At 40.6% G+C, this 14,298-nt stretch overlaps 1 protein-coding gene across 13 annotated transcripts in view; it reads right to left on the bottom strand.

The window, feature by feature from the left end:
- The window catches only part of adgrl2b.1 (adhesion G protein-coupled receptor L2b, tandem duplicate 1), a 144,834-nt gene that overhangs the window by 19,315 nt on the left and 111,221 nt on the right, over positions 1-14,298 (bottom strand). For all 13 annotated transcript variants that reach the window (XM_015045631.1, XM_015045640.1, XM_015045637.1 and 10 more), the window contains 7 exons: positions 12,545-12,728; positions 10,350-10,472; positions 8,491-8,696; positions 7,361-7,534; positions 4,476-4,685; positions 3,021-3,241; positions 1,797-1,863 (listed from right to left, as the gene is read on the bottom strand). In XM_015045631.1, coding sequence (XP_014901117.1) covers positions 1,797-1,863; positions 3,021-3,241; positions 4,476-4,685; positions 7,361-7,534; positions 8,491-8,696; positions 10,350-10,472; positions 12,545-12,728 — 1,185 coding nt within the window. The remainder of the gene's footprint in view (positions 1-1,796; positions 1,864-3,020; positions 3,242-4,475; positions 4,686-7,360; positions 7,535-8,490; positions 8,697-10,349; positions 10,473-12,544; positions 12,729-14,298) is intronic.

Genomic DNA, 14,298 nt, shown 5'->3' with positions numbered 1-14,298 from the left:
CTGACTTTCACAGAGAAAATCAACAGCGAGAGGTTATCACTTTGGTCTTCCTCAGGCGGCTCGGGGCTTTGACGCGAGCTGCGTTCGCTGTTTGTCTTCCTTTCTCGTGTTCGTCATTACAGACGACGCCAAACACGGAGCGCAATTACACGAGATGAGGACGCACGCATGGCAAAGCCCAAACAAATCTTAACAAGTCATGGCTGAAAGCCATGACGTGGAAGCTTTCGGAGAGAAAGGTGTGGGGTGGGAGCAACGGGAGCTGAATGCCATATTTTAGAGGCAGTTTCTACCAAGGCCAGGAAAAACATTTAAGTGATTCAAGCCATACATCCAGAAAAGGTTTCCATGCTCTCAGGATGTCTCTTTCTGTAAGCACCGCAGGGCCTGTGGCCACAAAAAGGAAGGGAGGGGATGAGCTTTGATTTGGTCTGATACCACATTTAACTGTTCAAATGTGCTGCACTGAAGATTCCATGAAAAACAACAGGGGTAATGTGGAACCTTTTTTTTTCCTCCATCAGGAACTTCAGGTCGACTTTTTTTTTTTTTTAAAGCTTAAAAATCTTTAAATGTAGAAAAAAAAGCTGAAGTTTACTAGAAAGCAAACTATAATTATAAACATTTTTGAAGTTTTTGTTCTCCTGCAGGAAGAAAGAATCCCAATTATCCGACCATATGGATGCAGTCTAAAAAAAAAAAAAAAAAATGACAAGATGACAGAAAATAGTCTTGGAAGGGAAACAGCAGCAGCATGTGAGGGGCAGGCATATGTAACCGAACAGCGGCGGGGAGAAAGATGGAAGAAGTAGGAGCGGCTGCGAAGACAGAAAGAGGCTTTTAGATCACAGAGTTTTGTCTCCCAGCCACTGGGGCCAATTTACGTCCACACGAGCCGAGAGGCTGGAGATACATTTAACACAGCCGTAAGTGATGACACAGATACGGTGAGACGGACAGACGGATGGACGGATGGCGAGTAGAGAAGCTGGGAGGCACTCTGCAAAAAGCTGCATATGGACCCCCTCCCCAAAAAAACACCTCCTCCCCTACATGCTTGGTCTCTAAGGAGCCATCCTCCACAGTTTTCAGGTCTCTTACTTCTCTGCCAAATAAAGCACATAAAACCAGTGCAGGAGTCCGTGCAGCTCCTCTCATGGTTTTGCATGTTTATACAACCGTTGGACTCGTTTACATACGTGTTCCTGCGTGGACATTCGCCGTGTGTTTGTTCTCACCTCTCCTGCACGTGTGTTGTGAGTTTGCGGCGAACTCGGTGTACTCTACATGAAATATTAAGAAGTGAAGATGGAGATGTCCGTGTGCTGGGATTGGCTGGGGATGTGTCATGATCCTCAGCAGGGCAGTGCACTCTGGTAATGGTTGTCTGGCCCACCCACTCATTACTTCCATGTTGCCCCCCTCTCCCCCCCCACCTCGCCCCTCACCGTCATCCCCCTTGTTTTCCCACTGAGCAAATGACCTTCATGCCTGAAACGATTTCTCCTCCTGATTGCAGGAAGGGGAGTATTCTCTAGTTGAGACGAGAGGACCGAAAAGCTCAGCGTTGTTACTGCTCAACAATTCTGATTTCATAGGATTTCATAGCTGAGTGGACACTGATGTCCTCGTGTCAGCTATAATGGGACCACTTTCCTTTCATGCAAATTGATCTGAGAAAGCAGAGCTAAGAGGCTGCCAGCACACATGGAGAGAAAATCTATAAACTGTTTCCAAAGCTTCTCTGCGATTAAAAAAAAAAACGATCCTATGTTTGCACAAATTTTAAAACTTACCACTATTATGAAGGTCACTGGTCCAATGAAGCTCCATATGAAATGGTTATCCACTCTCAACCAGCATCTGGAACACGTAAAAAGGAACATTTAGTTCATCAAGTCGTTTCAGTGCCAAAACACTGCTCAGTCGTATTGATTAGTGCACAGAGGAGCTGGTTAGATGATAGGCCATGGCAACAGAGCGGCAACTCTTCTGACCACAGTGAAGAAAACTCGACCTCGAAAGGGTGTTGGAACTGTGCCACGAGGTGCTGCAGAGTAAAAAGCAATTCTTATCGCGCTTGTGTTTTCCATTTATATGTCTCCGTGTTTTGCAAATGTGCTGCTCTGAGATTGCACAGAAAGGAGGTGATGATAGCAACCTGTGACTTATTATTATTATTTTAATTTTATTTCTTAAGCGGTTCCTTTTTTTTTTTTTACTGTTCCTACTACTTTTGCTTGTCCTGGTTTATGGCTCACCGCTCTGCCGAGTGTTACTGGGCGTGGTGATTCTGGGGGTCATTTCACCTGGTGAACATTAAAGGGTAAAGAATCGAGGGATAGGTGGTTGCGGCAGTTTGGCTGGTTTTTTCATATTTGTCAGTGTTGTCACTGGTGCTGTCATTTGCCTTTGCTGACCACTTAAAAGTCATGCTTCATAGTAATTTCGAAGTCTGTGTTTAGCAGACAATGTATTGCTGGAAGTTTAAAAAAAAAAAAAAAAAGAAATATCCTTTGGTCTTTATTTTTCAGAATGCATAAATGAAGTGAGGATTGCTGCAAGAAATTGGGAGAGTGAAAAATGACATACACTTTCATTCTTCAAATTAGAAGATTAAAGGCTTCCAAGTCCTAAGTTTACTGGTTGGATAAAGACCAGTCCAGAAGCGCAGACTTCTTACTGATAAGGGCAGTAATTATCCATTTGCAAAGAATAAAAAGAAAAAAATAAATAAATAAGAGGAACTGGCAAGCCAGTCAGCCCGTATATTCATTAATGCTTTTCCTATGCTTACAGCCTCCTCTTTCTGCAGTGACAGGCTGTAAATTCGCCATGGGCCGGAGGTGGACAACTCCCTGTGATATTACTGTCATTAGCACAGAGCTCCATATGCATGCTGTGTGGGTGTGTCTAAGTAGAGAAGTTCATGATTTTTTTTTTTTTTTTTTTTTGTTTTGTATTCATATCTTCTCTGTGCAAAGCCAGCAGAAACGATTCGCCGAAGGCGGAGCACTTACGCCCGCTGCGTTCCGTAGCTCCTGTAGTCGATGGCTGCAGAGATGCCAACGACGACCGCAGGGACGAGGTAGCCAGAGAGGTAATAATACTTTCTGCGTGAGAACTCGCTCTCGAAGACCTCGACCAGCATGAGGTACAGCTGCACGCCCTCCAAGCACATCCAGGTGAACGCAGCCAGAAAACAAAAGTGGAGGACTCCGGCAATGATGGAGCACACCAGCTGAAAAGGAAACACACAAAGGAGTTGCACGCAAGAGGATTTAATATCTTTTGAAATAAAAAAGAAACAGAATTTTTAATGAGATTATTGCATGTTTTTGTCATGGTATAAAACCACAATGCCCTATTGCGCTATGTTCACTCAATCTGAGTTTATTTGTTCATCTGAAGTATTCATTTTCTGGTCTTCAGCTGCTTTCATTAAGTGTCTTTAATAAACTTCACCATGTCCTGTCTGTCTACAAAAGGTCTACTGGTTTGTGTTTAGCCTTCAAATGTTCATATAGTTCTAATTAGTGAACTATTTGAAAGCAAAGAGGACAGCAAATATTGAACCTGCATTCACCAAAGATGCCGACGTCAATACAGCAAATCGATGCCTGTGTTGCTTTGCAAACCGTTTCTTAAAATTACAAACAGTTCTTCTTCAATGCATTTTGTGGGGATTTTATATCATCGACCAGCACAAAGTAGTGCTACATGTTTTCAACCACTATGGATCTGCACATAAAAATCTGAAAAGTGTGGCAAGAATTTGGATTACTGGGCACCCGAGTCAAACTTTGTCTCTAGCAGCTTTACATATGAAAATACTATCATCTGTGAACAGCAGGTTTTAGGCCTTGGCACATATTTCCAAACTGATCTAGATCTTTCAGTCAGCTCTCACCAGGTTCCCTTTCCCTGTGGAAGGAACTCATCATTACCTCTACCATTTATATCAACGTAAGGATGTGTTCTGGGTGGTGTCTAGATTTAGTTTTCCAGGACACAGATTTGCATGTTTTATTGTACCACAACTTTTCTGTATTCCATACATGGCAAAATGTAAACTGAACTTCTTACGACTTTCTTTCAGCAATGTCTTTCCTCCACCCAATCTTCCATAAATTCCATAGTTTTCATACTGTCGTTAATGGGCCATCACTATGTTAGTTGAAAACGGTCTCAAAACGGCGACATTATTGTTTATCACAAAGATTTCTGGGACAATTTACTGCCTAGCAAAAGTTGCTACCGTGACAGGCCTATTAAAGACACGGTAAATGGTGCCGTCTGCCATTCCAAGTAGGCTTTTAATTTTACTCAAATTTTACTCAAAGCTATTTTTCCTTTCTTTTTGGTGCAACATTTAAAAAGACAAATCAGAAGTGAAATTTAGGTTAGTGAAGGTTAATTGCTCAAGTTGAGACAATTAAAATCAAGAGCCACTGCAGCATAATTTCCCCCCGTACCTTTGGCTCCGTCATGTGGATGCCCACGAGAAAGAGAAGCTCTCCAATGAAGAGGTTGAGACAGAGGTTTTTGTGGATGGTGTTGCGGTCGCTTTGCAGGCCTCTGAAGAAGCAGAACGTGAAGAGGCTGATGGCCAGGCACACCAGAGAGACGGCGATACCCATCCTGGTGATGACGGTGAGGAGGACCTCGTGCATGCCCCCGTCTCTCTGCAGGAACGCACGCGGAGAGCACAGACTCAGTTTCGCTCCTGCACTACTCATCATAATAGCTGGCATTTGCGATTCTCTGAGATTAAAGTCCAGTCTGGTGGAAACATTCATCCATGTAAAGAAAATGGAAAATCATGAGGTGTTCAGTTTAGTTTTATAAGAGTCATATTCATGCAGCACTCTGCAAATTTACTGGCACACCTACTAAAGATGAGTAAAAGCCATTAATATGCAATAAAATTTTACTGCAGTAACTTGCTCCTGTACTGAAAGAGTACATTTTATTTAAGTCCATTTATTCAGAGAACAAAAAGAAAAGAATAATTAAAAAAAAAAAAAAAAAAACAGAATTGCCACCACTCAAAAGTCACCGAATACTTTATAAGTAATCAGAGGGTTGATGGATGTTTAAGAGACATTAGTAATTCCTCACATCCCTCTTTCCTATATGAAATAAACTCGATTCGATTAACCGCTCTTCAAGGTGGGACGAACAAAAGATTGAGACTTTCAAATAAGGGGCAGTGGTATCGACTGTGATGGGAAGTGTATACAAGAAAAGTAGCAGCTTTCTTATATCAATATGCCAAAAACTTTAAGGCAAAACTTTAAGACATTCATTGATTTTATTAACAAAAGGACACAGTTGAAAACAACTAAGAAAACATTATGTCAATAAAGCAGCTGTGACGGGGAAATCATTCTTTCAGGGGCACACAAGAAAGGAGAATGTTCGGCATTAATTTCCTTCCAACAGTGCTACATCAGATTAGTTCATAAACAAGAACAAATGAAAGACAGAGGTTGTAAAAATAATAAATAATAATAAAAGTAATGTTTCTCAAAAAATAAAAGGGTCAACGAAAGAAGTAATAAATGTACCAATTCAGCACTAAGCTACAGGTGATTTAAAGCCTCCTTTGGGAAGCCTGGGCTCAATCAAGACTTTCTGAAGCCAAAAAAGTATAAATCAATAAATTCAGAATGCCTCAATGGTTTTGGAGGCTCTAAAAATCTCGTGAACTCTACCTGCAAACTAAAAATGGATAATAATCTAAAACAGATGTCCAAAATGAGTATAGAAATGATTCAGAAGACATCGATGAATCAACCTTATTTAATTGGCATCCCAAGTCCCCAGACCTTAATCCTATTAAAAACCTGTACGGCGAAATGAAGAGTAGAGCACATAAGGAAAACCCAGGATTCAGAGGTACCTAGAGATATCATGCAAAGAGAAATAGTCAAAAATTCCTCTATGTGCGCACGCCAACCTTGTGAATATTTATAGGGAAAGTGCTGTTCTTTTCGTAACGGGGGATGTGCAAAGTATTAACAGCAGGAGGTGCCAATAATTGTGGCACTGGTGAGAATCATTTCTTACAATGGAATATGTTCTTAGAATGAATAAATGCACTAAAATTAAATGTTGGATATGTACACATTTTTTGAAAGAGAGATTATGCTGCTGCAGTGAAAGATTAATACAGTTTCTTTCTTTTCATATGAGGGTGAATTTGATTTTAAGGGTTCTCTTTTCCGTTTTTTTTTTTTTTTTCCCCAAAATGCAGCAGCTGTTAGAGATATATGAATTCTCAGCGCTTATATGTTCAACTTGACATCAGAGCCAGAAGTGCTTCGGCGCTCATTTGGGTGTTTGACTGATCAACAAGAGACAGGCTTGACAAACTGCAAAGCCCTAATTTAACCCGATCGAGCCTGACGTCATTTGGCAAACGAACTGAATGCGATCCGTCATCCTTTTTTATGCCGCGCGCGTTGCAGAAAGCAACATCAGAAGGAAGGGAGGGGGGGAAAAAATTGCCTCAAAGAGCAGCGGCCGTGTGCGGCTGATTCATGCAGCGTTTCAGAAGATCTAAAACTGAGTGGGCAACCGGCCAGGCTGCAAAGAAGAAGAAAAAAAAAATAAAAAATAGGAAAGCAGCCCTGACCATAAGAAATATCACTCAAACTCATGGTGGCCTGAAAGTGAGGCAATTCCTTCTGTGATATTTGTAATTACATTGAGGTCAGGAGTTACTGTTGAGGTGATATGTATGGGGACTGGTGTGAGGCTGAGCCCAGCCTCTGGGCTCTGGTTTCAAGATGTGGTTAAGGTTGAGGTTAAGACAGATGAGAGGCACCAAGTTCAGGAGTTGGAACGCACTATTAAACAAACCACATACTTATCCTCTACATTTATTACTGGCTAGGTCTCTGCTACACATGCTATTTTTCATGTAATTGGATTGTAATTGCATTTTGTAGCTGAATGGATTCTGGACCACTTCAAGAAGGGTGGCAAATGTAAGTAAAAACCCAAGGTTCTGCTGTTTCCCATGATACTCGGGGTACGCAGCCACGGAGAATACATATTAGACACGGACCACAGGTGAAACATAATTACTTCTGATAACGTCGTGCCACTTCCTATCCTGATCCGCAGCGTCGCTCTTTTAAAATGACAGCCCCCACTCTCTGTTCCCCTCTGCCCCCCAACCCATTCTGCTTATGTGCTCACCTTCTACTCCGGCTCTAATCTAATTATCGCCGCCGAGATGCCACTCTTGCACTTGCTACGTGTGCACAAATCATTCAGTAGGACAGGGGACAGAAGGACTAATTGAGAAAGAAAAATAGCAGGCGAGAACAGCGAGGTTGGGGCCACTTACCACATTTCCCCGATGAGCCATGAGGATAGCGAAGTTGGTCAAGTGACTGCAGGAGCAAGTGGTGTGACTCTTATTGGTTTCCAGCAGCTTGCAGCCCTGAGTGGACCAGTATCCCATCATGCTTCGCTCCGAGTAATTCCAGAAGGAGCAGTTAGGGTTGTAATAATGCTCCTTCTGCAAAGTAACAAACACACAGAAGAACCTAAATCAGACAAAAAATAAATAAATAAATAAAAAATAACTGAATAAACTCTTTATGTGTATACATGTACAGTGCCTTGTAAAAATATTTATCAGCCCTACCGCTGATTCTCAATTGGATTCGGGTCTGGACTTTGACTGGCCAATTCTCACACATGAGTTTTGTTTTGATCCAAACCGATCTACTTTGGGATTGGCTGGATGTTTTGGCTGCTGGAAGGGGAACCTCCGCCTTAGTCTCAAGTCTCTTTCAGCCTCTGAAAGGCTTTCTTTTAGATTTACCCTTTATTTGGTCAAAGAAAAAAGACATTCCTTACAACATGATGGCTCCTTTATAAACCTTTCGGGCCTTTTACAAAAAAACAAAACAAAACATGTCTTTATAGTGGATGATTATATATCCAACAAGTGGATTCTATTTACAAATTAGCTAAATATCTAAAGACTGGGCATGATTTTATTTAGAGGAAAAGAGGTGTGGGAGGGTGGGGCTAGTGCAATTTTCAGATTTGATACATTAAAGGTTACAATGTGACTAAATGTGAAAAGCATAGGAACCAATAACAACACCTGCAGACAACCTAACACCTTCAAATAGGCTAATAATTATTCCTAAATAAATGAATCCAACTGACAAAGCAAACTATATTATTGGTAACAGGATCTCGTTTCTTGGAGATTAAAGATTTCTTTTAGAGTTTTATGCCTTTGAATGATCAAAAATAGCCTCCATATTTATTCATACACGCAACCTCTCCTTACTCAACATTGCCAGAGCTGATCTGAGAATTGCATTGGTACAATGCCACACAATTTGGCCCCATGATAACCCCCTCAATGTCTTTTGTCAAAGTCCATGGTATAACTTCAGTATCCGTCAGAGTTTAGCGCTATTAGGTGGTCCGGTCAAATCGCAGGAGGAGGCTTACATCCAGGTGCTCCAGAGTGAAGACCACCGGGTCGGCCACAAACACACGGCTGGACTCCTTTGTGATGGAAGCTGACAGGATGTGGGAGTTGACAGTGAGGGAGAGGTTGTGTTTGTTCAGATCCCCCATTCCCCTCAGTGTGGCGTTCTCTGTGCTGAGGAACTGGCCCAGGTGCTTGTAGAGCACAAACACCAGCTTGGCCACACCTGCGACGAGACAATTAGAAAATGTAGTAGTTTGCAGAAATTCACAATAGCGTATTTAGTTAAAGCAAACGTGCAGAAATTAGGTATCATTTTAAATGACAAGTATTGGAGGGTTCATTGTTTGGATGAACAGAACCCTAAACATATACAGGCACGGCTGGTAAACGTGTAAAAAAAACAAAAAAAAACTGATATTTTGATTCCAGTAATATAATTTAACATCCAAAGTTTTAGAAAAATCTAAGCTTTTTTTTTATATCATTTCTTTTTTCCATTAAAATTAGTCTTGGGATTTTTTAGGTTTTGACATAACAGTTCTTTCGTTGTTTCCACCTTTCAAAATGGGAAAGACAAGAAAGCCAGATGTCTACTGATATTCCCAAGGTAGAAGATGGCTACAAGAAAATATACCCACCTAAACATGTCCATATCTGCGCTTTAAAGTTTAAACCAATCGTGACAAACCAGGCAAGACAAAGTCCAGCATGCAACTCTGGGTTCCATCCTTCGTAAGCAGTAGGGTAAGGAATCTCCTTTTTCACATGATATAGAGCTATTGCAATAAAAGTTGAATTTATCTGAACTATTTTACATGTTTAAATATGTTGAATCCTGCACAGTAAGCAAAGAACAAAAGAGTATATTTAGGTCCATACACAGTAGATAGATGAGACGGAAACTTTAACTATTAAACAGGCTATGTTCCATCCAGTTAAAGCATAAAAATCAGATTTAAAAAAATAAAAAAATAATAATAATCTAATAACATCATCTGACGTTTCATGGGCGAATCATTATCATCGTACCACAGGGGCAGCTGTTTCATATCCTACATGCCCCTATCTTGATTTAATTATTCTTCAGGATATCAAGATAAGAAAAACCCTTAGAGTTTTCAGCCAAAATCGCCAAAGTAACTCATCAATCTGGAGATGTTGTTTTCTTTTAGAGATGACACTAAAAGAAAACCATGGAGATTATAACAGATGTTTATTATATCTAGACGTGTGACGTGTTTTATATTGTTTTTTTTTTGCATAAGTTTTAGTTTCTATTGAAAAAGAATTTATATAATCCATTCATCTATCCATCACACTAACTGTTATATTCTGTTAAATGATCTGTTTTCTTGATCAAATGAATACAATGTTACTTTCCACTTTTAAGTCTGAGGATTTTTATCTAAACTTATGGATGTTCATGGCTTTGGAAATAAACAAGGAACTTGAATTGAAGGTCCATTTGCGATTGATTAAAACTTGGTTTGAGTAGATCACGCTACACTTGGCACAACATGTAAAGAAATTTGAGCTTGATTGATTATTTCTTTGCTTCTTAGTATCTTAGAAAGGCCGTTTCCCTTTAAATAGTGGAATCTTTGGTGTCGTTTACTGGATTTATTGGATGATCAAAGTTTGAAGAAACAAGGCATATTGGTAATTTTAATTTTTAATCAATTATCAGACAGAACCCTAAGTAGAGTACAGCCATAATACCCTGCCCCATTCTCCTCATGCTGGTCACCAGCATGGTCATGCACTGCTGTGGGATTCCTCACAGCAATTGTTTGACCTCAGCCAACAGTAAATTTTTAATTTCCACGACTGATGAGAATGCTTTTTTTTTCCTCTGATTTTTATTATTTTTTCTCACCATTTTTGCTGTTGACTTTCACCGTGTTGGAGGATAGCTGAAGAGTCGCTCCACCCTTGCTCGTCTGTGGAAACCTGAAGTCTTGCACATGGCCGTCGGTGCTTATTACATACACATCCAACACTAAGAAATGGATGAAGGTAGAAAGGAGGAGGTTAGCGGGAAAACAAAAAAAAAAAAAAGCAGGGAGATGCATAACTCAAAGACGACATTTTAAAAGCTTTGCTGTGTTCAATAGAGTTCTACCATCAAGGCCCAGTGGTGCATCTGTAAAAGACTCAGCGTTCATTGTAACGGTAACAGAGTCGAGCCTTTTTGGCAAAATCCCGTAGGGTGTCATTTACTTAAAAAACCCATGTCACTGAGCTGTTTCCTGGCATTGTGAAAGCCTCAGAGGCAAGAGCAAAGGGAAAAAAAATAAAATAACGACAAGGGCTGCGGTGGAGGATGAGTAAACGCCAGCGCACAGCCTGCTGCAGCATGAATGTCAAATATTCATAGGATCAAACATATCATTGTGCTTTTACTTTTACTTTTTCTTCCCCCCGTGGGCTCAGATAACTCGGGGCTGGATGAGCAAATCTCTGAAAATCCTCCAAATTCCTGCAGTCCCCCCCTTCTCTCTCTCTCTCTCTCTTGCTCGCTCTCCGGCATGCCAGCTGCAGGGTGGTGTTCCCTTTGATGTGTGAAATTACTAAAGGGTCAGAAGGATACACGTATCTGCCCCCCTCCCATCACCAACAGCCACACTTCAGCAGATAGGTGTTTCTGATGGACAAAGATGAAGAACTGGTCACCCTTCCGCTCCGTCTCACTTTCCTTTTCCTTTTCTCATCTTGTGCTTAGATTTTACCCGGAGAACTAATGTGGCCTTCTAAAATACCTTATTAGGGGAAAAAAAACAATAAATTTCTGCTTTTTGTTGTACCTTTGCCAGGAGATCAAGTAAACTGTTCTCCTTTCTCCTCGTGGGTGTATCTTTGCTCCCACACTGAAATATTATCTTCATTGCTGCAGATAAGCGACAGCTCAACAGCCTCATGAGGGCAGCCAGAAAGCAGTGATTAAATAGTCAATATACGGCATACTACACAAATGTATTAATCAGTGCTTTTGGTAAAGACAGAACTTGTCGTTATCAGCGCTGCTAACTACCCCTTAATGGGAAAGGCTCGGAGAAAGCAGATAGAGAAGCCGTCTGAATGGAGTGGTGCCATTCAATTGGTTTCTTTTGTTTCCCACCAAAGAGGTCGGGACAGTTCATCTTGCAGCACGCGTTCAAATGAGGTGACTTCACAAAGAAAGATTAAAAACCAATGAGACATAAGACAAAAAAAAAAAAAAAAGGTGGGGGGGGGGAGGAACCATAACCATAGCAACAAAGAGCTACGAGCAGAAACATGACAGTTTGCACGTTCGGAAAAGACCAAAATGAATGAGACTGCTTCACTAAGGAACCTCTTTTTTTTAATTTTTGTCCTGTTACGTCAAGTCAAATATGATGTGATGTGAACATTTCACATTTCAAGTCAAACCGGTTTTCCAATGAGAATAGCTGCCAATCACTAAATAGAAAATAATTAAAAAAAATCAATTTCAGCTCAATCAACTGAAAAAAAACAACAACAAACAAAACAAACAAACAAAAAAACACCAGCAGCACAAATTGAGCCAGACGTGCTGTGAAAAAACCCTTTGCAAAAGTATTCACAACTCTTGAACTTTTTGCTGTACAATGTGTATTTTACAAAATATTTGGCTGCTTTTTCTGGCAGAAAACTAACACTGCGCATCACTCTGAAACATCTTCACTGCGAGGCATGGTGATGGCAGCATCATGCTTTGGGCATCCTGCTGTTCAATGAGGACATTGAAGCTGATCAGAGTTAGGATGGGAAGATGGATGGAGCTAAATGCAGAAAGAGAATCTATTTGAGCGGCAAAATGCCAAAATCCTGAACTAGAGCTGCAGAAGATAAAGCCAGACGAGCGTAATTTTATGTGTTAGAACTGATCAGTCAAATTAAAAGGCGACCTCAAATTTTACTTCATTCTAATTAATTCTACTTTGTACTGGTCTACCACCAATACATCCAAATAAATTACCTCGAAGTGTGTTGTTAACAGTATAAAAAAGTTAAAGAGATGTAAATACTTTTGCTAAGATATCATATCTATGTTTTCAATGGACTCACCAATGTTCTCTGCGGGCACTTTCACGATCGCCGGCTCTATCAGGTTTTCCGCCAGCACGAATGCGCCCTCCTCCAGGGTGTCTAGGAGCATGGTGGCGGCGTGCGTTTGTTCCGTGGAATTCATGTCCTTCCAGGATTTCAGTGCTTCCGGCCTCAGGAGGTTGTCAACGGTGTCCACAATCGCCTGCATCCATAGAGACGAGAGGAAGGAAAAAAGAAAAACGTCAGTTTGCCATCCCTCGCTTTCCTGTCACAACTCCAGTTTAACAGCAAAGCACCAAGGGACTGGGAAGCAAATGCTTGAAGCGAACATGAATGAGAAACAGTCAATGTGATAAAAAACTGGAACTGAAATATCAAGATTGTTCCAACAGAAAACACAAGGGGTTCTCAAGGACAACTAAAATAATAATGATGGAATAAAAAAAGATAGTAGGCATTGTATAATATTCTGTTTATAAAAAAAAAAACTTTAAAAAACCAAAAAGCTTTAATTATTAAAGCTGCCTCTAATGTTTGGGTTTCAGAATTCCAGCTTTCCTAAGGAACAATTGCTATTCCTGAATTTGCTGATGCCGTTTTCCTGGAGGAAAGGGGGCATTATCATAAAATCCTCATCCAGAGGAGTAGTCAAAACGGGGGCAATGGGGTATACGGTTTGCTTGTTTTCAGTTTCAATCCTTTAATTTCCTGCTTTCTGATAAGCCCTAAGTAAGCAAAACATTCCAGCAAACCCTACACAAGTATCATATGTCGATAAAACAAGAGTTTCCTTTGACGCTGGATGGCTGAGTTCATGACTCAGGATGGGCAAAAATTAAGAAACAACACGACTAGCTTTGAGAATTTCAGCAGAAATAAAAACAACAGTGGCAGAGTGATCTCAGACTACTTTTTTTAAGTGTGATAATTCAGAGTGACAATTTAACCATAGGTGTCATTACCCACAGCAAGAGCCACCGCAATAATGGTAATTAACCGCAACAGGACCCTGTTCACGGCACCAATTAGTCATGCCTGTGATTTTCCAAAATACTAATTGACCAATGACGGGATCCTCCACATGCCTGGACTAAAAACAAAGTAGGACCCGGGTCCGTGCCGAAATTTGATCAACCGCAACATTTAACCACAAAGCTCCTGGTAACCACAACAATGATGACTGTTTCCAGACACCAGGCTGTTAGTGCTCCTTTATGTCTGGGAGTTTGAGTGCAAAAAAATCAATCTTTACGGCCCTGACCTTCCAGGCAGCGGAAAGATTGTCGCTTTGTGTGCTTGATGAGCATGTAACAGAGCAATCCAGACACTAAATGTATCTTCACCCACCCTGAGGTAAGCCAAAAGGAGAAAAAAAAAAAAGTTGTTGAAAACAAAAAAAAAAAGAGAGAGAAGGGAAAAACCTGTCTGTCTCTAATTTATGTTAGCGCAGAAAGAACCTGTCTTCTGACTGAATGCTCTTTAAATCTCGCCTGGGTTGGAGGTCAGTTTACAAATCACAGGGGTTCAGTCAGGGGAGCCTTTAGGGAGACATATGGTGAGAGCTTATTGAACAGGACAGTCAACATTCAAGCGGCCTTAAAACCCTTCTTTGGAGCTGCAGAAATTTATTTATTCTTAAGTCTGGATTTGATTTATTTGTAGATATGCAATGACTCTTCTTCTCTGCAACTAAAAAAAAAAAAAAAAAAAAAAAAAATATTTTTAAAAAAAAAAAGGGTTTTTTAGGGCACTTAAAAAATGTTGTAGAAAAA

The sequence above is a fragment of the Poecilia latipinna genome, unplaced genomic scaffold, assembly GCF_001443285.1.
Source record: "Poecilia latipinna isolate Pla-1442-1.1 unplaced genomic scaffold, P_latipinna-1.0 Scaffold736, whole genome shotgun sequence".
Lineage (NCBI taxonomy): Eukaryota > Metazoa > Chordata > Actinopteri > Cyprinodontiformes > Poeciliidae > Poecilia > Poecilia latipinna.
This window is presented reverse-complemented; position numbering and strand designations above follow the sequence as displayed.